The 23,774-nt window shown below is 41.0% G+C and overlaps 3 protein-coding genes across 4 annotated transcripts; 2 read left to right on the plus strand and 1 right to left on the minus strand.

The window, feature by feature from the left end:
- The first annotated feature begins 1,820 nt into the window (after positions 1-1,820).
- LOC115729745 (5-methyltetrahydropteroyltriglutamate--homocysteine methyltransferase-like) lies at positions 1,821-5,951 on the plus strand. Its single transcript, XM_030660381.2, has 11 exons — positions 1,821-2,189; positions 2,278-2,365; positions 2,804-2,931; positions 3,037-3,428; positions 3,528-3,691; positions 3,923-4,003; positions 4,102-4,268; positions 4,368-4,473; positions 4,636-4,886; positions 5,013-5,214; positions 5,331-5,951. Exons 1-11 carry the CDS (start codon positions 1,825-1,827, stop codon positions 5,697-5,699), a joined length of 2,313 nt encoding a protein of 770 aa, XP_030516241.2. The 5' UTR covers positions 1,821-1,824; the 3' UTR covers positions 5,700-5,951.
- A 983-nt stretch (positions 5,952-6,934) lies between these two features.
- Positions 6,935-13,061, minus strand: LOC115729746 (nucleolar MIF4G domain-containing protein 1). 2 transcript variants are annotated; one of them, XM_030660382.2, is made up of 13 exons: positions 12,924-13,061; positions 12,717-12,811; positions 11,792-12,611; positions 11,628-11,695; positions 10,784-10,866; positions 10,219-10,318; positions 9,944-10,029; positions 9,477-9,559; positions 9,134-9,261; positions 8,951-9,052; positions 8,074-8,367; positions 7,753-7,875; positions 6,935-7,387 (listed from the first exon to the last, which is right to left on the minus strand). In XM_030660382.2, exons 1-13 carry the CDS (start codon positions 12,925-12,927, stop codon positions 7,004-7,006), a joined length of 2,370 nt encoding a protein of 789 aa, XP_030516242.1. In that variant the 5' UTR covers positions 12,928-13,061; the 3' UTR covers positions 6,935-7,003. The 2 variants fall into 2 exon arrangements, with proteins under 2 accessions (XP_030516242.1, XP_048127454.1); XM_048271497.1 differs by having other exon boundaries at positions 7,248-7,387; positions 7,644-7,875.
- A 9,884-nt stretch (positions 13,062-22,945) lies between these two features.
- On the plus strand, positions 22,946-23,761 carry LOC115734087 (blue copper protein 1a-like). The gene is made up of 2 exons (XM_030664672.1): positions 22,946-23,108; positions 23,427-23,761. Exons 1-2 carry the CDS (start codon positions 22,946-22,948, stop codon positions 23,759-23,761), a joined length of 498 nt encoding a protein of 165 aa, XP_030520532.1.
- Positions 23,762-23,774: the final 13 nt, after the last annotated feature.

The following is a 23,774-nucleotide window of genomic DNA, read 5'->3' on the forward strand; positions in this document are numbered from 1 at the left end:
AGTGTGCCCGTTTTTTAATTATGCTGTCTACTCATCTTATATATGTAAGACATCGAGCGTGGACCGGATAATTTGTCTGCGTTTTTGAAAGCTTTTTGTTCTTTTTTTATTCAAGAAGAAGATGAACTTCACATTTACGAGCTCGCGTCTTGTCGTCGGTGTGTTGCGGTTTTCACTAAGAAATAAGGAATTTTATTAAAGATTCGGCAATCATTTCAAAAAGAAGTTAGAAAATCAATGAAAGGGGGAAAAAAAAAAAGAAGGAAGCGCAAGTTAATCAAAAACATTGATTTATTATCGGTCTAAAAATATTACACGCGCACCGTGCATAATAATTTGTTGACAATCCATCGGAAAACGCAAACAGGACATTAACGTGTGAATTTCGTGAGGCGATCGGATTCACGTCTTGTGCATGTAATTTTGTTTTGGTCGAAACACATGTAATTGACATCACCACATAAGATAAGAAAAAAAATAAAATATTACCCAAATTTAAAGCAAAATGAAAAACGAAAAAAGAAAAATCACCCCCCGCGAAATCGCGAGTCTCGATCTCTCTCTCTCTCTCTCTCTCTCTCTCTCTCCATATAATGCAACGCGCCACGCTTCGTTTCACTTCGTCTCTCTCTCTCTTCCCATCACCACGAAGAAGAAGAAGAAGAAGAAGAAGAAGAAGAACCAGTCACAGTCCGCTTCTCCCGCCCACGAAGGTAGGCTCCCCACTCGTTGCTCCCTCTCCTTCGCTTTCTCCTCCTCATCTTTTTCGTGCGGTTGCTCTACTGTCCACGCGCGCCTCAAACTCCCTCATATTTGCCGCATTTCATCTCCCCGAGTTTCGCTCCCTTGGCCTTCTCTACGCATTCTGTTTCCATCCTCGCGTTTCCCCTTCGACTCCCGACGGAACCCGTGTTTGAGATTCGCGGCACCTCCCTCCCGACCACACGTACGTATCGAAGCGGCCCCTTATGTCGTCGCGTCGTGCTTGAGTGCTGATCGATTGGTGTCCGTGAATGCGTCTCGGTGTTGCCTCGATTTTTTTTTTCTTTAGTGGCAGATCCGGTGGGTCAAACGTTGTTCTGTGGCGTTGTTGATCGCGGATCTGGTGTGCCTTGATCTCTTGCCTTATCGTTTCGCGTGTGATTTCACGTTCGCATTCATGGGAGCGCATTGTGTCCCGCGGGATGGATTCGCGTGAATCTCCCTACTGTTCGCATCCCTAGATCTGCGCCTTTATGTTGTTTGTTTGAGTAGTTGCTGCCAATAAATTCCGTGTCGTTTCCTGCTTTCACAAGTCTTCTTTTTTAGTGCGATTTGATCCAACTGGTTGTCTCATCCCAGTTGTTCATGCAAGTTTCACAAAGTGCATGGCTTTTAATGCTTTTAAGCCCGATTTGTGTTTTCGTCTCCGCATTAAAGCTCTGCTGCTGAGTGGATTTTATCTCCTTGGTTCTAAAATATGGTAACTTTTGTGTAGATACTTCTCTCGATGAGAATTGTTTTGCAATATAGATTCATGGGGAGGCATTTCTAGGAGCTCCAGAGCCTGTGTTTATCTTCTTCTTCTTTTTTTTTTTTTTTTCTTTTTTTTGCCCTTTTTTAACAGAAGAATGAGTATGCTTTTTCAATGACAAATGGGAAATCCTTTTCAGTTTTGTTATTCTTTTCAACCCTTACCACCTTGCCTCTTTCTACTTTGATTGAGACCTCGTGGATTATGGAGTGATCAACCCTTGTTGCATTTCTAGTAAACTAATACATGAGAACGGTTTTATGACCTCTGGCTCCTTTAAGTCGAGATAATTGAGCATTTCATCTGTTGATATGACCCACAGAGAAATGGCATCCCACATTGTTGGATACCCTCGCATGGGCCCGAAGAGAGAGCTCAAGTTCGCCCTGGAATCGTTCTGGGATGGGAAGAGCAGTGCAGATGATTTGCAGAAGGTGGCCGCAGATCTCAGATCATCCATCTGGAAGCAGATGACTGATGCTGGCATCAAGTACATCCCCAGCAACACTTTTGCATACTATGACCAGGTGCTTGACACTACTGCGATGCTCGGAGCTGTGCCTCCCAGATATGGCTGGAAAGGTGGTGAGATTGGATTTGATGTTTACTTCTCCATGGCCAGAGGAAATGCCTCTGTTCCTGCTATGGAAATGACCAAGTGGTTTGACACCAACTAGTAAGTTATTGAGTCATCTCATGCAGCACGTCTTAGATCATCTGTGGTTTATTCTCAATAATGACAAATGTCTTTGGTGTTGATCCAGCCACTACATTGTCCCTGAGTTGGGTCCTGATGTCAAGTTCTCCTATGCTTCTCACAAAGCCGTCAATGAATATAAGGAGGCAAAGGCGGTATGGAACTTTTGTCTTTATATATATATTGGTAGGTTGTAGATTTATGAGGAATCATGACATCTATCGAACTGTTAAATTCTAGTAACCAAGAATATAATGCGTAGTTGGTAGACTTTTTTTACCTCTATGGTGACAAGCTCCATAAGTGCAAGTTCACTATGATTATAAACCTTGAGAAACATCTGCCATATGGCCTATCTGAAGGTTTATACTGTATTGTCCATGAAGCTGGTGGTTTTTAGTATGATGTAAAGTTGGAAGATCTATAATGTTTTATGTCTGGACGTGTTTACTCATACACATTGCAAATGTATGTACATGTATGGCTCTGCCTCCGTTACCTCATTTAATTCAGTTCTTTCATTCGTTTGGCATACCAATTGATATGTATAAACACATGGCATGGATCAGTTCTTGACTCTGTTGTTTCTGCAGCTGGGAGTACACACTGTTCCGGTCCTTGTTGGTCCAGTCTCCTACTTGCTGCTTTCTAAGCCGGCAAAGGATGTTGACAAGACCTTCTCTCTGCTTTCCCTTCTTGGAAAGATCCTTCCAATTTACAAGTGAGAAATTGAATTTCTCAAAAAGAAAAATGAGAGTTAGTGATTTTGCGTTATTGGAGTATAAAGACTGATTTCATTGGTTTATGATGCTATGTAAACATACAGGGAAGTTGTCTCTGAACTTAAGGCTGCTGGGGCTTCTTGGATTCAATTTGATGAGCCGACCCTTGTGATGGATCTTGATTCTCACAAGTTGCAAGCCTTCACAGAAGCCTACACGCAGCTTGAATCGTCCCTCTCTGGTTTGAATGTCCTTATTGAGACCTACTTTGCTGATATCCCTGCTGAGGCCTACAAAGTCCTTACTTCTTTGAAGGGTGTTACTGGGTTTGGATTTGATTTGGTTCGTGGAACTAAGACCCTTGATTTGATCAAGGGTGCGTTTCCTAAAGGCAAATACCTCTTCGCTGGAGTGGTTGATGGTAGGAATATCTGGGCAAATGATCTCGCTGCGTCTCTGAGTACCTTGAATGCTCTTGAGGGCATTGTGGGCAAAGGTACAATACGAGCCAAGTTATACTCTGCACAACATTTGTCTTGGTATGCATTCGTTATGAGTTGGATTCTGATTTCTGATTAATTGTTTGTCCCTCCAGACAAGCTTGTGGTCTCCACCTCTTGCTCCCTCTTGCACACTGCTGTCGATCTAGTTAATGAAACCAAATTGGATAAGGAAATCAAATCATGGCTTGCTTTTGCTGCTCAGAAGGTTGTTGAAGTGAATATGTTGGCAAAGGCATTGGCTGGGCAGAAGGATGAGGTAACGCTTGTTCTTTTTCTCAATTCCCGTCAAAGCATCATGGTACCTAGTCATTGTTGAGGTTAACAGTCGTTTATAGATTCCTTCTTGACAATTAACAGATTAAACAACTAGTCTGTGATTAGGGCCTGACCTTGACTTGTGATCAAATTAGTGGAAATGATGTTATCTTTATCTTCTGCACTCTTCTTGTATCGAAACCTTGCTCAATAGCTGTGCCTCTCTGTTCAGGCATTTTTCTCTGCTAATGCCGCTGCTCAGGCCTCAAGAAGGTCCTCACCACGGGTGACCAATCAGGCTGTTCAGAAGGGTGTAAGTTCATTGGGTTTCTGCTTCTGTATCTCTCTGTCGTTAATGCTACCAAACAAGTGTTAATAATGTTTTAATGACTTGATGTTTTCTTTTTCCAGGCTGCTGCTTTGAAGGGTTCTGACCATCGCCGTGCTACCAATGTGAGTGCTAGGCTTGATGCTCAGCAGAAAAAGCTGAACCTTCCAATCCTCCCAACCACCACCATTGGATCCTTCCCCCAGACTGTGGAACTCCGAAGAGTTCGCCGTGAATACAAGGCCAAGAAGCAAGTGACTCTTATTTTTCACGGTGTTTCTGCTGTCTATTTGAGTTTGAGAGATTTGTCATCCTCATAATTTACACCCTTGATCGTGAATTTTTATAGGGTTTCTGAGGATGAGTATGTCAAGGCTATCAAGGAGGAAATTAACAAAGTTGTCAAGCTCCAAGAGGAACTTGATATTGATGTTTTGGTTCATGGAGAGCCTGAGGTTAGCTTTATTACTTGGGTTACGTCTCTACGATATTAGCAATGAGGAGAACAATGAACAGGAGAAAGTTTTGACCAGAATAAAAAGAAATCCATGAATGGTTGGGCACACCATTACTTTAAGTCTTCCTCTTTTTCTTAATTTGGATGATCTTGATTGCAGAGGAACGATATGGTTGAGTACTTTGGCGAGCAGTTGTCTGGTTTTGCCTTCACTGTGAATGGTTGGGTGCAATCTTATGGCTCTCGCTGTGTCAAACCTCCTATCATCTATGGTGATGTGAGCCGCCCCAAGCCAATGACCGTCTTCTGGTCCTCTATGGCGCAAAGCATGACTGCCCGCCCAATGAAGGGAATGCTTACTGGCCCTGTCACCATTCTGAACTGGTCCTTCGTAAGAAATGATCAGCCCAGGTACACATGAACACAAACCGAAAATTTCGATTAGCGTAATCACAATTTAAGCCTACAATGTTGGTTGTTTTCAGGCTTAATTGGCAAGAGAATTCTTTTTAACATGACAGTCGGTTGTTCTTGCAGATTTGAGACTTGCTATCAGATTGCCTTGGCCATCAAGGATGAAGTGGAGGATCTGGAGAAGGCCGGTATCAATGTCATTCAGATTGATGAGGCTGCTCTTAGAGAGGGTCTTCCCCTTAGGAAGTCCGAGCAGTCATTCTACTTGGAATGGGCCGTTCACTCCTTCAGGATTACCAACTGCGGCGTCAAGGACACTTGTCAGGTTCTCTCTCTCTCTCTCTTGGCCGGCTCACATTTCATGTCTCAAGATCTTAACTGATGCATTCAAATTGGCTTTACCGTTCTCAGCTAATTTTGCCTCTTTCCAACTTTTCCCAGATCCATACCCACATGTGCTACTCCCACTTCAATGACATCATCCACTCCATCATCGACATGGATGCTGATGTCATCACCATCGAGAACTCCCGTTCCGATGAGAAGCTGCTCTCGGTCTTCCGCGAGGGTGTGAAGTATGGTGCTGGAATCGGCCCCGGTGTCTATGACATCCACTCCCCGAGAATACCATCGACCGAGGAGATCGCTGACCGAATCAACAAGATGCTTGCAGTGCTTGAGAAGAACATCTTGTGGGTGAACCCTGACTGTGGACTGAAGACTCGCAAGTACACCGAGGTCAAGCCGGCCCTCCAGAACATGGTTGCTGCCGCCAAGGTGCTCCGTACCAAGCTCGCCAGCGCCAAGTGAGCAGCATCTAACTCGGGGAGTTTGATCCTCGATCATATGATTCATTGGTTGCTACTAATACAAGCAGGAAAGGCCAAGATTTCCGTCACGCTATGTATTCAATAATCGGGTCAAGGAATTGTTAGAAGGTTTGATGCACCCTTGAGGTTTTCTTTTTCCCTCTTTTATTCCGCTTATTTTTCTCAATTCCGAAAGTTTTCCCTTTGTTGTACGCATCACTTTCTTTGGGAATTAATGCAATTGCTTTCTCTAGCTCTCAGAGGAACAAATTGTCAAATACTCGTTGCCAATTTGCGTGCCGAGGCAATTCTCTCTCTCTTTTTTTTGGCATCAACTTTACGTTTTCTACTTGTTAATTTCCATTGGCAGAAACATCCAGATTGGTAAAACAAACGCAATAAGCTCCAATGCATGTTGGAGGGCACATAGGCTGACGTGACCGAGCATGAATACGCTTTTAACATGAAGAATGACAAAAACAGATGATCTGACAAACGTCTACGACATAGAGCACTCAAAACGGTTAATAACATACCAAAGTAAGTTGTGGACAATTAGAAAAGAGCTTGAGAAAATTGTCCAAAAAATTATAAATCTACGATCAATTCAATTCTACATTTTTCAATTGTGTCAATTTACGGCTATCTTACGTGTCCGCTGACCTGAAAAGTCTTTACAAATTTTTTGAAAATGTTCAAATCTTTATTATTTTATTTATTTTTTTTTCATCTCCTCTTATTTCTTGTTTCCCTCGACCGACCAAGGCCACAGGCCATCGGCACACACAAATGCAAGGGCCAAGACCCCTTGTCGGATTTGGGCTCACTAGTTGCGGACTTCGTGGGACCCAATCCTTCATAGAGAAAAAAAAGAAAATAAAATTAATGAAAAATTGGGAAATTAAAAATTATTAAAATTATCTCTTTCAGCGATTTAAGACCATATTGACTAATCGTCAAGAGGTTTAAAACTAAATTTGTACAATTTAAAGTTTTTAAGACTGAATTGACCACTATACAATAAATTTAAGATCAATATTATTTCATGGATTGATACGAGGACAAGAGGGTGCAATTTCATCTGGACCAAAACATATGGGAAACAGTCTCAACAAAACAGAACCATTTCACCGTCACGAAATGTCAATCTTACATGTAATACCTGCTGAACTACAAGCTAATTTAACCCCCATTGGACCCAAAAAAAAAAAAAAATTTAACCCCCAAAATTTGGGCCACACGGAAAAGGAATGTAACAAACTCAAATGAGGATTCTGCCCCCAAAAATTATCAAAAGGAAAAACGTCACATGAGGATGCCCTCGACATTATTGAGAGCCCTCTTCACAATCTTAAATTTTCCACTGTGAGCTTTATTGCTACTGACCACGTATTCCCGAATAAAAAACTCAATGCCAAATCGCAGAGTCTCAAGCTCTGGACTCACTGCGACCCGCGTGAATGCATTCCAAATCAGACTGTCTGGTTGCTCAAACATCACCTCGAATAGCATCCGAAAGTGAATGACCCGTTTCGGCGTTAGTTGCCTGGCATCGCTGAAATCTACCGTTTTCAAAAGGGAAAGTGATAGGGTAAATGAGGCCACCATCTCTGCCACAAACTTCGCCAGGTGCATGGATCTCAACAGTTGCATCGACTCCAGCTCTTTAAAGTGATCCCAAAGGCAGAACTGTGGATTGCATGGCAGGACAACAAATTAATAAAATGAGGAAGACAACAAACTTCACGGAGACAGAACAGAAGGGAAGGCAAATATTGATGGCTTTGCCAAGAGGCAGTCGCCCCGACCATATCTTCCTTCTTTGTGACTGCTTATTTCCTATTTTATTTTTTGCCTCACTGATAGCCAATTTCAGTACCTACTATTGAACTGAAGTACCTGAAGGAAAAATTAGACAACAGACACAGAGAAATAGCAAACAAACCAACTTTTATTATTCCCGTAAAGGTGGTGCCATTAATTCCTTAGATCACACAGGTAGCAGAATCTTTTATTTTTAGGGAAACTGACATAATCCTCTTAGCTAATTGTACCTGCAAAGTGAACTTGTGGTTCTTGTCATGCTCACATAACTTAGCAGCCAGAACTGTATAGTATTTGTTAAATGCTTTCTCCTGCAAACAGCACTCCACAAGAACCCGCATAATTTCTCTGTCCTGCAGCATGAAAAAGACAAAAAGGAATGATGATATATCCCCGATTCTTTGTCTCCAGACAAATGGGTCAGGGTCCAGCACAAATATGGACCTTTCCTCCGTAATTCTCAATGACGCCACTATGTGATTCCAGTCGAGGTAACAGAAAACTTAGAGGAAGAAAACGATGCCTACATAAGGGTGCAACTAGTAAATTACCTGTTTTCCAGGTAAATCCAACCTCAAAATTTTCTCGAATGCATCAATGTAGTCCTCTCCACTCATTATTATACAGAATATTGCCTTTCTGGCATCTGTATTCATTCTCTGGGCAGAGGCAAGCTGCAGCATTTTTTGGGTTTCCACGACCTCTTTGTCGATAGTGTTTGCGACCTCAACAACATCGTCAGTTTTAGAAGCCATGTCCCCTGACAGCCACCATTGGCCTTTCTTGTCTGGATCAAGCAACTTGCTCCACTTGATTCCCCTGAGTAGAACATTCTCCATTCCTAACTGGGAATGAAGTATCAACATATAAGGTATCACAACTCAAATATTACAACAGCAAATGACAATTTAAGAATCAGCAATAGAATATAAAGACATGCTATTCCTATGATCTCCGCTCATTCTGCCGACCAAGAACTAATCTGTCTCATTATTCACCATGCCACTTGACAACTCCATAGTAGCAACCAACACATCACATCAGCTAAGCGGAGTGGCAATATCCATTATTATTTTTTTCCGTCTGTATGTCACATTCTCTTCCATTGCTTCAGCAGATTCGCTGAAGTAACAGAATCAAATATGAAATACAAAGACCAAAGGGTCAAGCATATGAACGTGTCACAAGGCATGCCGAGAGAGAATAACAGATTATGCCAAAGTAAATGCAGTATATTGGGCACAAGTTCTTTCTCTGAACTGCTGGAAGATTGCAGGAAGAGGATGAATCTAACAAAAAGCTGACCAGATATGTCGACTAAACTCCCCCAGACAATTGCCACTGCATCTAATAGGGCTGGGCTGGGAGGAAAGGACAGACATGAGAAGGGCTAAAAGAAGGATATCACATCAAATTAAGCAGCTCAACCTTCTGCAGCCATTTTTTAATCCTTGCATGAGGTGCAGGATCCTCCTTCGTCCTTTTCTTGTTGTTTTTTATATCACAAATGGTATCAAGCATGAACTCCATCTGCAATGTGATTCAGTTAGATACTTAAAAGGGACAATTGCAGGAATTGATGTTCCTAGAGAAAATAAATTGACAGCTTACTCTTTTACTATTGGTATTTTTCTCATCGTCATCAGGAAAGGCCTTCAGCTGATTCACCCTATTTTGAACACTAATGATGAAACTTTTCATGGCACCAGGATCATCACCTCTTATTTTCATTCCGCAGCCTAGTTGGTAAAGACCACAATATGTTAGACCTAGTTAAAAAGTTGGGAATTTCTCCTTCCATGGATCAACAGTTAAATTTCCAAAGAAAGGCCTCAAGTCAAGCAGTAAAATCTATTAAACTTGAAAATAGGCTTGAAAAAACTATCCAATCCATCTGTGGAATTTGAAAAAAGCTTTGGAAAGCTGCTGATAGCAAAGTTCTAGGAAGTCTTACATTGCAAGGTCGTCAAGATAGTAGAGACATCAATCTCTGTCAACCGTTTGCTCAACGTGATCAGAAAATCATATATCAAGTCACTGGAATCCATCACAGAGAAAGCCTGACGTCAATGAAGATGTTTAAACATTTCAAAGAAAATAACAAAATTAACTCGACCACAACAATTTTGTAGCTACGACTTTTTCCAGGAATTCTAACAATTCAAAATTGTCAAATACAATTAAACACTGCAAATGCATTTAAATGCAGACATATCTTTCCCTATTATGAAGACCAGATCAAGGACAAGTACTTAGAAACAAAAAAGTTGAACAACCACGATTTTCCCCTCGTCTTGATGCAAAGTAAAGCATACCCATAGAAACATGACGACATGCAGAAGGACAACAATTGCAAGGTGCCTAAGAATTTTTCTCCCTCAAAAATCAAGTTCGCAGTTATTTGATGTCTAGTTCACTAACCTTGAACAAACTCCAAATACATATAGATAAGAGAGCAAGAGAGTCAGATTCCGCAGGGAAAGATTGTCCGCTTTTAGGAACTCATTCTGCAGACCAAGAGACTTGCTATTAGTAACTTTTCAGAACTGAAGAAGCAGGGAGAACGCAATAATAAAGACCAAAAATCCCGACAAAAGCTTTAATCAGCAAACGCAATTATAGACATAAATCTCATTGCATATAGACATGCATTGAGAATGTACTAATGCTTTAAACTCCAATATCAAAGTTCAAACCTCGAAGTACTTTGCGAGAGAAGCAAGGAGCTTTGCACTGAAGTCAATCCCAACTAAACAAGTCATACCCGCAACAAAAGATGCAAAAACGGCGGCATACCTTCAAAGGAAGCAGAAAATGTCAGTTAAAAGGCAATTTTGAGACTAGATGAAAGGTTGTGGTATAACACAACCCAGCTTCATGCTTAATTGTACTTATTCTGATACTTCTAACTGATATGGAGGAACCGGCAAACAAGTACAACTCTACTCTCAACTTAAACATGTAACCAGCCCATATTATAAATTTCAGGGATACAATACTGCATAGATATGCCCATAGATAGCTGTTGTGCGATTTGCATGAACCAATGAGGACCCAAATTCTCAACAGAAGATCAGCCACAATCATGCCTAGTAGATATGACACCGAGAAACAACGAACAAAATATGCTCCCGCAGAATGAAATGGGGATCGAGTACAAAATTTTGAACCCACATATAATTTCCTAATTAATAGCATTAGGTGTGCCAAGCAGACAAGGTGCAAGATAAAAAGATCAAAGTGGAAAGGGAAAAACTTAACTGTTCATTGCCACGAGGACCTCCAGAACAAGATGCCAATACCTCTTCAGTTATAATATTGGAACCGGCTGTGCGACCAACTGACTGTATATGGCACAATAAACAATAGCTTGATTAAAAAGTGACAATGATATCATAGATGTATCACAGTAGAGCATAAGGAACTTGACATCTAAAGAAATGATGTACTGTGATAATAGTTTTTATATCTAAGATAAAGCTCCACCATCACAGAATTCAAAACACAGGAAACTCCCAACCTCAGAGGGTTAAACACTCATAGAACAAAAATAGACAGATTCGAAGGAGCAATACTAGGATGGAAAGAACCTCACGGGTTTACAACCAAAAGGGAACAAATGCCTCAGAAGGACCTCAAGGGATCAGAGAGTAGCTATGCACACACAATTGACACTCTCATAAGCCTCTTTTGAATGGATAACAAATTTAAATATTTCAAGCTCCACCATCACAGAATTCAAAACACAGGAAACTCCCAACCTCAGAGGGTTAAACACTCATAGAACAAAAATAGACAGATTCGAAGGAGCAATACTAAGATGGAAAGAACCTCACGGAGTTTACAACCAAAAGGAAACAAATGCCTCAGAAGGACCTCAAGAGATCAGAGAGTAGCTATGCACACACAATTGACACTCTCATAAGCCTCTTTCGAATGGATAACAAATTTAAATATTTCAAATTTTTAATAAGCAAGATCAGTGACCTCCTGTGTAAGAAGAAAATTGCTGGACAATCCTGAGATGTTAGTAAACAGGAACTGTATCAGACATATAAGATGCCAAGAGCTCAAGATGAGTTTATGAGGAGCTTAGATGACGTACGGAATAGAGTGTGGCTATCTCCCCAGTGATGGATTCGACATTAGATTCAGACAACCTATTTAGAAGACCTGAAATAAACCGTGAGTTTGAAACCTGCACAGATATCAATTCAAAGATGGAAGGAACGCTAATAATCATAATGAGAAGTAACACAACTCTGTTACCTCGTATCCGCCTTCGGAGCTGCATGTGCTCTTCTGACTCACTTCCAGCACGTGATCTCAAATGCGGTGCAATGTATTTTGCCTTACCCTCGGACGAGGTCGGATTTACAGGATCTGCCTCCCCAGCAACCTCTCCTGCGGAGGTCTCTGTTTTACGGATGCTAAAGTCTGATTCTTCTTCCTTTGTCTTTTTACTCTTCTTCTTTTTCTTCCTAGTAGGTGCCTCAGCAAGAAAATCCTTTAAATCCACCTCAGCGGAAGAGGGTTCTACTGAGTCACAGGCTCCAGCCTTAACATGAACAACTTTTCCATCATCCTGTATATGCTCTAAGTTGGACCTTTCACTTTCTTCCCCTGAAGATTTACCTTCAAATCTTTCACATGTTTCTTGTTCAAAAGAATCAAGAATAGAAGGCATTCCTCTAAACAATATATTCATTTGGTCGTCTGACCCACGTAGCTTTCCATCCTTCACCTTGAGCTTCTTGGCAAGCTTTCTTTCCAATTCCAAATCCTCCTCAGCAGATATAGAAGCTTTCCGCATATCATGTTCGAGATACTCTTCAAACTTAGTCTTTGATTTTCTCTTCACATTATTCTTCACTTTGCTGGACTTCACAGAATTGTCCTTCAATGAAAACTCAAACTTGACCTTTGGATCGGTCAGCACATTATGATTCTCCAACTTTAGGGTTTTCCGATTGTCACTGCTTGATCGAAAATTCCCAACCGCCACCATACCATGAGACGGAGCATATTTCGATTTTTCACCATTGTTCCACTTCGAACCTACCAAATTCGTCTTCAGTTTCCGAGACTTCTGCATACATTTAGTTCACGCCAAGCAACGCAGACACGCTCATTCAAGTCGCAGCTCACAAAAGACATAACATCACCAACAACAACAACAAGAAGATGAAAAAACCTGATGTCGCATCCACGATTGATGTTTAAGGTCCTTCTTGGCCGACCGAGCTTCTTTTCGCTTCTCGCGACGCGATTTCGCCGGCGGCTCTCTCTCTGCAGCAGAAAAACAAACCACACATCGATTCTTAACAGCCGAAGCAAAAGAAGGAAACGACATGGGAGACTCCTGACAGATACGAAACACGAAGGAAAGGAGAACTCTCACCCATGCTTCCCAGTTCACTCCACGCCTACGCTCGTCGCCACTGCCGATTGACAGACAAGAAGAAGAAGCTGCGTCAATCACACAGTTCCCTTCCCGCTTCGATCGCCGCTTAATCCAATCAATCAGAATCCAGCCAGAGCAAATACGAATTTCGGTCGCATCCTGGTTTTCTTGTCGCACTGTGGACAGGGGCAACGAGATCCGGCCCGGTAGCACCGACAAGTCATGGCCCACATCCACATTGATTCGGACCCAATTGTCTGCTCTTAGGGCTCTCACAATGCAAAGGCTTCGGCTTGCGTGCCTAAATCAAAAGCCGGCCCAATTCGGACACTTCTTCTTTGGTGCTCGTTCCAGTTGGAGTCAGGCCACGCTTCGCCGAATGAAGAATCTCACCCTCCTCCCAAAGTTTTATGGTCGTTACAGTTGATCCGGCGATTGAAGGCGGCCGTATCCATAGCCGGCTCAACCAGCTCTTCCGCGAACTCTCCAAGGAATGCAATCAACGGTTTAAATAGATGATGAATCGACCCCATCAAATTCGAATTGACAAAGACAGCAACTCTTACAGAGCTTGAAAAGCTCCCCACGACTTCCATCGGAATGGCTTCTCAGCTCGCCATCCTCGCCGTCGCCGCGCTCGTTGCTCTTCCCTCGGTCGCCTCGGCCACGCAGTGGACCGCCGGGGACAACAGCGGCTGGACCATTAACTTCGACTCTGATGCATGGGCTAAGGGCTAAGTATGCCGCGTCGGAGATACCTCCGTAGGTTAGCCTGGCTTTGTGAATAGTATCGATGCTGCTCATGTTGTTGACCCATTTTAATCTGGCTAGACTTGCTGGTCATATAATAACGATCAATTGAAGTCTGTCACATCACTTAATAGACTAATTTTGAATATCTATTTTTGTAAAGCCGGGCATTTCAACGAGTAGTAAGTTTAAAAGGCAGCTTAATTCACTTATTTGGTTGAATTATCTTGAAAATGCTATTCTCGCCCACAACCAAAAATGCGTTTTCAATTAATGTTTTTTTTTTCAATTAATGTAAAGTTGTCTAAAAACTCAATCAATTGTTTTTTTTTTTTTTTTGGCCACAATACATGCGAATCCTCAATTCTCTTGCATTGTTCAAGTACCCAGCGGGCAACCACAATGTGCTCAAGGTGAATGGGACCGACTTCCGGGCGTGCAACCTCCCGCCGGCCAACGAGGCCCTCGGGACTGGAAACGACGTCATCGCCCTCAAGACTCCGGGCGACAAGTGGTGCATTTGCGGCGTCGGGGAGCACTGTGCCTCGTTCGACCCGAAGCTCAAGATCACTGTTGTCGACGCCGACGGTCAAGCAACGACCCCAGGGCCCGCACCGTCGTCCCCCTCTGGCTTCAAGATTCTTGCGGCTGCGGTGGTTGCTCTGGTCCTCCTGGTCATGTAGCTCGACAACAAGATGTGTCCTTAGGCTATAAGAAACTAGGGGGAAAAGAGACGATATAATAAGTTTTCCTCTGAAAAGGAAGTCATAGCTTCTTAGGATAAAATAAGAGCAATTGTAATCTGTTCTTCAGTCCCTGAGTCGGGTTCCCCATTCCTAGAGACTCTCAATCAACAAGATCAACTTCTTCTTTTTCTTAGCTGAGCTAGGGGAAACGCCATTTTTTTTTCCTCATTTCGAGATCCTCGACTCATGATTTGCTCGTTCTTCGACTCGACTGACCTAATTGGCGGGAGTCGGTGCTCCTGGTTCTTAAGTCCAATGAGATTTCTTTCTTTGCTTGATTACCCTCCTCAAGTTATGAAAGGAAAAGAGGAATCTTCTTTGTGCCGAGAATGAAAAGAAAGCTTGAGTTAATAGGGCGACGATGACATAACAATTTTTAATAATATTTTAATATTTTTCAAATTATTATTTTCTCTTTTATTCTTCTTCCTCTGGCCGAGGAAGAAGAAGAAGAGAGGGCGGGCAAGGGCTCAGACCTCGCCCTCCCCAAGACCGGGCGAGTTCAACGTCACCACCACGGAGTTGAAGAGACGCGTAGGACGGTCGGTGTTCACGGTAGCTATTTTCGGTTAAAATTGGCTGAATAAGCTCAATTAGCAAAATGTGAAATGGTTTAGAACTCAACTGACAAAATTAAAAGATTTATTAAATAGGTTAGCATCTTTCGGACAATTTTCCATGTCAAGATCCAATTTGAAGGCCAAAACTTGTGCATCAACCCAGGAATTTTTCTTAATAGTACGTACCCGATGAGATTGATGAGAGCGAGGACGAGGTCAGGCTGTTTCCCTTTGTTTTACACCAAATTATCGAAACAGAAAACAAGAACCGCATTAAACACGTTCGATGGCATGGGCTGACGACATATTAATTGGTTGCGCACATTTTACGTGCCAGGACCAAAGACAGTAACTTCCACGATGTTTCGGTCGCCAACATCCAATCGTTCTGCGGCCGAAGCCGGCAATTGCCGGCTGAAACTTGGCCTTCGATGGAGGCCCCAAGGACTTCAATTGACAGTATAAATAGATGCTCGAAGTCCCCCAACCGAATTCACTTCACTAGTCATCCACTGATACGTAGTGTTTTCTGATGCATATCTTAGAGTTCTCAACTTCATTGAGAATGGCTTCTCAGTTCGCCATCCTTGCAATTCTTGCGCTTGTCGCCCTCCCATCGGTCACCATGGCGATGCATTGGACTGTCGGAGACGATAGCGGCTAGGCCATTGGCTACAATTACACGGATTGGGCTAACGACAAAGTGTTCCGTGTCGGAGATGGTCTCTGTGAGTTGGGCTCATATTTCATCTTGTTTGGTGGCATGGTGGACACTAGAATGCGGCTAATCAGCAAAAAGTTATCTATCAACTTTGGTCGACCCTAGTTTGATTATGTTCAAAATTACTTGTTACGTGTACAAAACTAGTCGCATTTTGTTTACATGGCTAAGATAATTGATGATGGTTTCTCTCGGGGAGGAAAACGCTTTCCTTGGCTATGAAAAGTTTTAGTAAATTGTGTTTAGTCATCTCGTTAATCAACGAAATCTTACACTTGATAAGTCGATATCGAACTGTCATTAATTATGTATCTGACTAACTCTCTCGGAGTGTTCAACTATCAAGCGGGCAACCACAATGTGTTTAGAGTAACCTGACCGCATTTCAGGAGTGCAACATCCTGTCTAGCACACGCGGGCCTTGCAACTGGCTATGATGTCATCCGTCTAATGACTCCCGGGGTCAAAAGGTAAGTTTACGGGATCGGCCAGCACTGCGCCAAGCTCAACATGAAGCTCAAGATCACTGTCGTGGACGACGGAGAAAGTCCAGCTCCGCCACCGGCCGCTCCCACGGCAAGTGACAAGACCTCGCGCACCAACGCCCTCGTGTTGTAATTATGAGTTATGGATCAACAATTTGTGTTGTATTTATGAGACGTGTTTCTTCAGTTACGCGTCGCTTTAGTTTGGGTCTCTTCGGTTTGCTCCTTGCACTTTTCTGCCGCAGTTTTATTTGTCTTTAATAGACTTGTCCGTTCATGTCCTGTCATCCATGACTCTTCAGTACATATACTATCATTTTCTAAACACTATAAGTCGAAATAAACCATTCTTCTTTGGCTGGAAGAAAGAGAGGAAGAATAGATAATGTTCAGAGTTTAGAAAACTGCTTCGATGTCTGAGTGTGCTGGTTTTGGGAACTGCTCGACTGAGTCATGTTTGTATAGTGTTAAGACAAATGAATTCGAGGAGTTATATTTTAGGAGATACAGTTGACAAATCTACAAAGTAATGTAGGCAAAAACTAATTACCTTAATGAGGTTTGGCAATCCGTATCTAAATGTACTCTTTAATTATATGAAGATTGTATAGCAGCTGAGCTAGTTCAAATTTGACTAGTAATTAAATCTCGCTACTTGATAAGAACAGATATTCACAATATTTATTTATTGATTTGGTTATTATTAAAGTTGTTATCGTTTTCTCAAAGTTTATATTATTACTTTCTCAGAGTTTATATCTCTATTTATGTTTTATTGTTACAACAAACTATCTTGTGTTACGTGTCCAACAAATTTTAAGGCGATTATTCCTTATTGGTTTGTTGGGTTTATTAGAATATTGAGATAACCAATAACAATCAAGTACCCACTAATATTCAAAACATTTCTGGAGATGTTCCTTTGGTCTATTCGAACATTGTTGATGGAGTGGTTCACACTATGGGGCTTGGATATGCGATAGCAGATGCTGCGGGCCTTCGAGCCAAGACCATTTATGGCGGTACGGGTATATATGAACAGGCTTCACATGCTTTGATAGTACCATCTCCTTTTACACTGAATGAGAAAACTGAGAAATTCATTGGTGTGGGCTTTAAGCAGTGTCAGTATATGATGTTCTTCTATCTGACCACACCAAATCTGATCATGTCTTTATCAGAGGTTTGTCCTGTAATTAGTCCAGATGAACAACATATCACTACGCTTGAGGTGTTGGAGGCTTGGAAGCGTAATGACTTCCTGTGCCGAAACTATATCTTTAGTTGTTTGGTGAATTCTCTATATAATTATTTTTTGTAACCTTAGAAGTGTTAAACAGTTGTGGGAGTCCCTAGAAAAGAAATACAAGATAGTGAATGCGGGCATCAAGAAAAATGTGGTTGCGAAATTCCTAGACTTCAAGATGGTGGATTCTAAATCTGTCATGAATTAGGTTCAAAAGCCAATGTGGCTGTCATGGAGGTAAACTTAAAATTTTTGTACCCAAAGCTATTAATAAAGAGAAGTCTGCAATTTACAATGTTGTGTCTCATTATATATGGCAATGCAGATTAGTACGTGTAAACTATGATAAAATAAAACTATGGTAAAATAAGATAGCAAACTTCGGGCTAGTTCCAACGTTTGAGTTGGATGTCTGTTACAAGTGTGAGACTTATGTTGAGGCTAATTTTGCTAATAAATCTTTCAAATCTGTTGAAAGAATGAACTAACATCTACAACTAATCCATAGTGATTTAATATTTGGAGAAAATAGAGATAGAAAGAAGAACTTTATCACTTTTATAGATGACTATAAGTGATTTTGCTTTATATATTATCCGGCAAAGATGATTCTATGAGCATCTTTGTAAAGTATAAAAATGAGGTCGAGAACCAACTTGATAGATGAATCAAAATGCTTAGGTCTGATAGAGAAGGAGAATGCGATTCTACAAATTCAAAGGAGTTGTATGCTAGTTTGGGATAATTCTCCAAACAATCGCACTATACTCTGCAACAAAATGGAGTTGCTAAATGAAAAAACAGAACTCTAAAGTAGATGGCTAATGTCATACTCTAAGTTCAAGTTTATCTCAGAACTTTTGGAGAAGACAGTTCTAACTACAAACTATATTAGTACAGTAAATACCCCATGGGAAGACGGGTAAGGCTCTATATGAGTTATGAAATTGAAGGGTATGTTTAGCAACGATTCTGATTTTTTGATTCCGTTCCCCGAAATAAAAAAAAGGATCAGAAATATGTTTGGTAATGTAAATGATTCTTATTCTGTTCTCCAGAACAGTTTTTGTCGCGACCTAAAAATCAGGCTAACGGATTATTAGGTTAATTAAATCAACTAACCTAATTCGGACCCTCCCAAGTCCTACCGAATCGCAACTTAGGTTTATTCATGAGAAAATATTTAATCGGAGCCGCCACTAATCATTTATGGTAGGTTGATTAGAAACCTATATAAAATAGCGGGAGAACTATTTTATCTCTACGAACCGGAGAGAATGAGTTCGGGGACTTGGTTACGCTAATTGAAAAAATTAACGCCTTTTCGGTACCAATTTCATGAAAAACCCTTTCCGATTGATCGATGTGAATTCGATGATTAATTGGAAAAATGTGACATGAGGATCATATATTATGTGCCCAGAGAATTATTTTTTTGGTATTTTCGGCTTTGCCCCTTTTTTTATTTTTTCGAATTTTTGAATTGAAACGGATGAATTTGAACAAAACTAAACAAAAATGCCCATAATATACCTTTAAATCGATTTTCCGATAAATCTTCTCATTCCCGAAGATCCGGGCCGGAGCGAGATTTTATCCGCTACATCCTCAAAGATTCGAGCCAATATGCGGATAATATATAGAAATACAACGTCCCTTCTCGCCAAAGGGCAGAATACGAATTTCTATATTTAAATCACCATCCCATCCCATAAGATCATGGGCGTAGCGTGTGATTTAATTTTCCGACGGGACTAGGCACCAGGGAGCATACATTATAGGCGTTTTGTTTAAAAATGTGCAAATATTTATTGAATTTTTAAAATCCTTAAGGGATTCTGAAATTTTCAAGGGCATATGGCCCTATCCGCAAGGGATTGCATATCTTTTAAATTTAGGAAAGATTATCTCTTGAGATTTGGAATGAATTTTTTAGATAATTTCCTAGATTTTTAAAGATATGTTTGAAATTTTCAATCGGGGTGTGATCTCATCCAAAATATTCAGATTTTTGAAAAAATTCAGATCCAACCATTCGAAGATTATCCATAAGATACACTGAATATTTTTTCCTAAAGAATCCGAAAATATGCTCAAGATATGCATAATCATCCACAAGCCAAAAGATATGCGGAAAAGTTCAAATTTGATATGCAAAGATCAATCATTATCCATGAACGACCCACCAAATCTCGATTGAATATCACTAACTGATCTTGCCGAAATTCGCTTTTATCTGATCAATTTTAGAATATGCAAGATAATCCAAATTCAATCAAGACAAACAAGATGAAGTGAAATTCAACCAAATCATGTTCATATTTTCGGATCTAGCGATATCATGAGTAAAAACCCGAATTTTTCGTGCATGCTTTCAATTCGATGACTTTTTTTATACTCTGGATAATGATTAATGACTAATCTCTGAAAAAACAAAAGTCTAACTTCTTGGCACAAGAACAAGCGATCGCATTGGCAACGAACTTTAACGATATGACAAACTCGAATTACTCGTTACCTGATCCGAACGTTGCCCGAAGATTTCTGCACGCTAAATTCAAGGGATGGATCAGTCGACTATGGTACTCGCAAACTGTGATGATGCTTTCGGACTGAGTTGCACTCGATCGCAACGATGGACGATCAATTGGCTTTAATGGAGAAAACTCACAATTGTGGACAGCTATTGGGCAAAATTTGTCTTGCTATGTTGTCCCTTCGTGCACATATATTGATGGAGACTCCACAAGATGACAAGAACACCTTTTGTGCCCCTCTTCTTTGTCTTTTGTCTTTTTTTTTTACTGGACAGCAGCACCGTTTGGAATTTGGCTTGTAACAGGGACGGAAATCGTTGAGCAACAGGAGCAATGATCGCGATCTATGACCTGCTTCTTTTCTTTTTTCTTTTTACTTTTCGTCCACTGCAAGAACACCAAACAACGACTAGAATGCACCAGAAGAGCAGCAGCTACCGAACGATAATAGCAAACCGCGAGCAAGAATAGTAGAAAAATAGTGAGTAGAAGCAACTCGCCGAAGAAAGTAGGCTCGGCGATGAAAGGAAATCCCTGCCCAGACTCCTTGCTCTTGCTCCCTTTCTCTTGTCTTTCCCCTCTATCTCACGTGAAGGCTCATGAATGTGTGTGCAGAAAAATTGTCGACCCCCCGAAACCCTAGGCATAACTGTGTATTTATAGAACAAAGGGTTGCACGCAAGCGTAGGGTTTACCGACGACCGTTCGATTCATAAACTTTATTAGATATCGATCGTCGGATTAAAAATTCTGACTTTTAAGGAGTCATCTTTAAAAATAACTAGAATTTTCGTCCAAATGAGGACTCCCCCAAGTTGGACCAAAATCCTAGGTTTTTGTGGGCTCATTTTGTCATTCCGGACCCAATTGGACCTTAACTAATCAAATGGATAATTAATTTAGGCCTTTTTACAATTTTAAGAGCTCAAACGGGCTGTTTTAAGTCCAAAATTACGATGAAAAATTCGGCATTCCTTCTGGGCCTCATTCAAAATTTTCAAACTAGTTTGGTCCAACCGCCTATCAAATTAAGCTCAATTGACCCGATATCCGACCCTAAATACCATAACATGCTTTTGACTGACAAAAAATAAATGTGCTATGCATGATAAAATTATTTTTGTGAGAACTATTACTAATTCTCATTTTTATGAAATGATAAATGAAAATTAAAATTTAGGTGTCAACAGTTTTGGAGAAAAAAAGAATAATAAAAAAGTTGATTATAAAAAAAAAAAAGAATCACTTTTGATAATTATAAAAAAGAACAAAGTTTCAGTTTTTTAAAAAGATTAAATCCACGTAGACTTCCACATGAACTTCTGAACTTAAAAAAAAAATTGGATTTGAAAATTTACTAACAACTAATTTTTTAAACATGTTTTTTAAAATTTTAAATTTAAAAATAAACTTCAAAATTTAATAAAAAAAATTTAAAATTTTTAAGAGGGGAAATATAGAAAAATCCAAAAAATTTTAAAATGAAGAAAAATTGAAAAAAAAAAAAAAGGTTTAAGAAAATTTAAAAAAAGTCAAAAAAAAATTAAAAGATTTTAAAAAGATGAAAAATTGTAAAAAAAGAATTCTCGCCAATTAGTTGTTTCCGGGTACTGAAATTTTGAGCAATTACCAAAGGCATTTATGTTCGAGAGCAGAAATTTTGTGCAGTTACCAAACGCATTTTGATTCTCTAAAAATCATTTAGGACACAGAATCAGAATCAGAATCGAAAATGTGATTCTAATTTCAATTACTTTTTTGGATCAAAATCGTGCCCGAAGGTTACCATCCTACAATTTCTTGAACGTGTGGAGTGCCTAACCAAGGTGGTAATTCCTCCTCCTAAACAAAGTCACTTAGGACCTAAAGCACTAAATTGCATATTCATCGGTTGTGCTCAAAATAGTCCATACGGATTTTTGGTTCATAAATTTGAAAATGTGGAAATCCTCTTCGAAGGTTGTGGCCAAACATCGAGCTCGGATCCGAACTACCAAATTCAGCCTAAAGCCACTCATATATCACAAATACGATATTAGTTCCTTTTAGTGCTTGGAAATGTCTCCAAATTATAGATCTGATCAAAGTGGGATTAATGTTTGCACAAATCATCTTTGTCCCTCAAATCTGTGAGGTAAATCTCACCGATGACTATGGACCTTTCGTATGTAACTTATCACTGATAAAAAGAACCAACGTGGGGTTTAGACCATGTCTAACATCTCGTCTCTTCTGTTTTCTAGACTATTGTTGGCCAAGGAGAAGGTATCAAAAGGCTGTATTGCTTCTTATACCTCCTTGAATATACTTCTGCCAGATGAAAATGTCAAAATCCAAATTGAAGGCCAGAGCTCGCGCGTAGGTGTACTTTTCAAGACTGTATACCCGATGAGATCGATGCTCATCACAGCTACAAGGTAGCTCACGAATGAGGTCCCCGGGAACTAGATCGAGGTAAAAATTTCGACATCGACGAGCCTAGTTCTTCGCTTCGAGGGACAATGACTTGATTGGAGCCGAGGAAAGCTCAGAGCACTCTATTGCATCGCCATGAAACAAGAGCGAGGACGAGGTTCAGGTTGTTTCGCATTGTTTTCACCAAATTGTCGAAACGAAAACAAGAACCACATTGAACACGTTCGATCGCCCGGGATCGCGACACATTAATTGCCCACATTTGAGGCGAGAGGACCGAAGACAGTGACTTCCGCGCTGTTTCCGTCGCAACATCCAATCATCATTGGAGCTGGAACCTTAATTTTACAGTTGTTTGTTTCTCTCGTACCTCCCAAAGTTCGCGGGAGGATCGTTCTGCGACCGAAGCCGACAATGGCCGGCTAAAACGTGGACTTCGATGGACCCTCCATGGACTTCAATTGGCAGTATAAATAGTTGCTCAAAGACCCCCCCACTAAATTCACCCATACGCAGTGTTTTCTGATACATAACTCAAGAGTTCTCAGCTTCAATCAGAATGGCTTCGCAGTTCGCCATCCTAGCCATTTTTGCGTTCGTTGCCCTCCCGTCGGTCGCCTTGGCGATGCAGTGGACCGTCGGAGACGATAGCGGCTGGACCAATGGCTACAATTACACGGATTGGGCTAAGGACAAGGTGTTCCAAGTCGGAGATAGTCTCTGTAAGTGAACTCGGGCTCAGTATTTCATGTCGTTTTGGGGGCATTGTGAAAATATTATTATTTGACTTTGGTCGATATTAGTTTGATTATGTTCAAATTACCTGTTACGTGTGCGAAACTAGTCGCGTCTTTTTTATTTGGGGAGGAATAATTGATAATGCTTTCTCTCGTGGAGGAAAACGCGTACCTCGGCTATGAAAAGTTTTTGGAAACTCGCATTTAGTCATCTCGTTAATGAACGAAATCTATCTCAACTTATACTTGATATATCGATATCGAATTGTCATTAATTATGTATTCCGATTAACTCTCCCGCAGTGTTCAACTACCAAGCGCCCCACCACAATGTGTTCAAAGTGAACATGACCGACTTCCAGGCGTGCAACATCCCGCCGGCGAATGAGGCCCTCACAACTGGCCACGATGTCATCCCTCTTTCGACTCCCGGGGTCAAGTGGTACATCTGCGGGATCGGCGAGCACTGCGCGAAGTCCAACCAGAAGCTCAAGATCACCGTCGTGGCCGACACCCAAGTTCCAGCTTCGCCACCAGCTGTCGTTGAGCCAGGTACCTCGGGCACCAACGCCCTCGTTTCGGCCAGCTTCAAGTTTCTTGCGGCCGCCGGGGTTGCTCTCGTCCTGGTCACAGTTTGAGAACACGATGCAT

The sequence above is a fragment of the Rhodamnia argentea genome, chromosome 10, assembly GCF_020921035.1.
Source record: "Rhodamnia argentea isolate NSW1041297 chromosome 10, ASM2092103v1, whole genome shotgun sequence".
Lineage (NCBI taxonomy): Eukaryota > Viridiplantae > Streptophyta > Magnoliopsida > Myrtales > Myrtaceae > Rhodamnia > Rhodamnia argentea.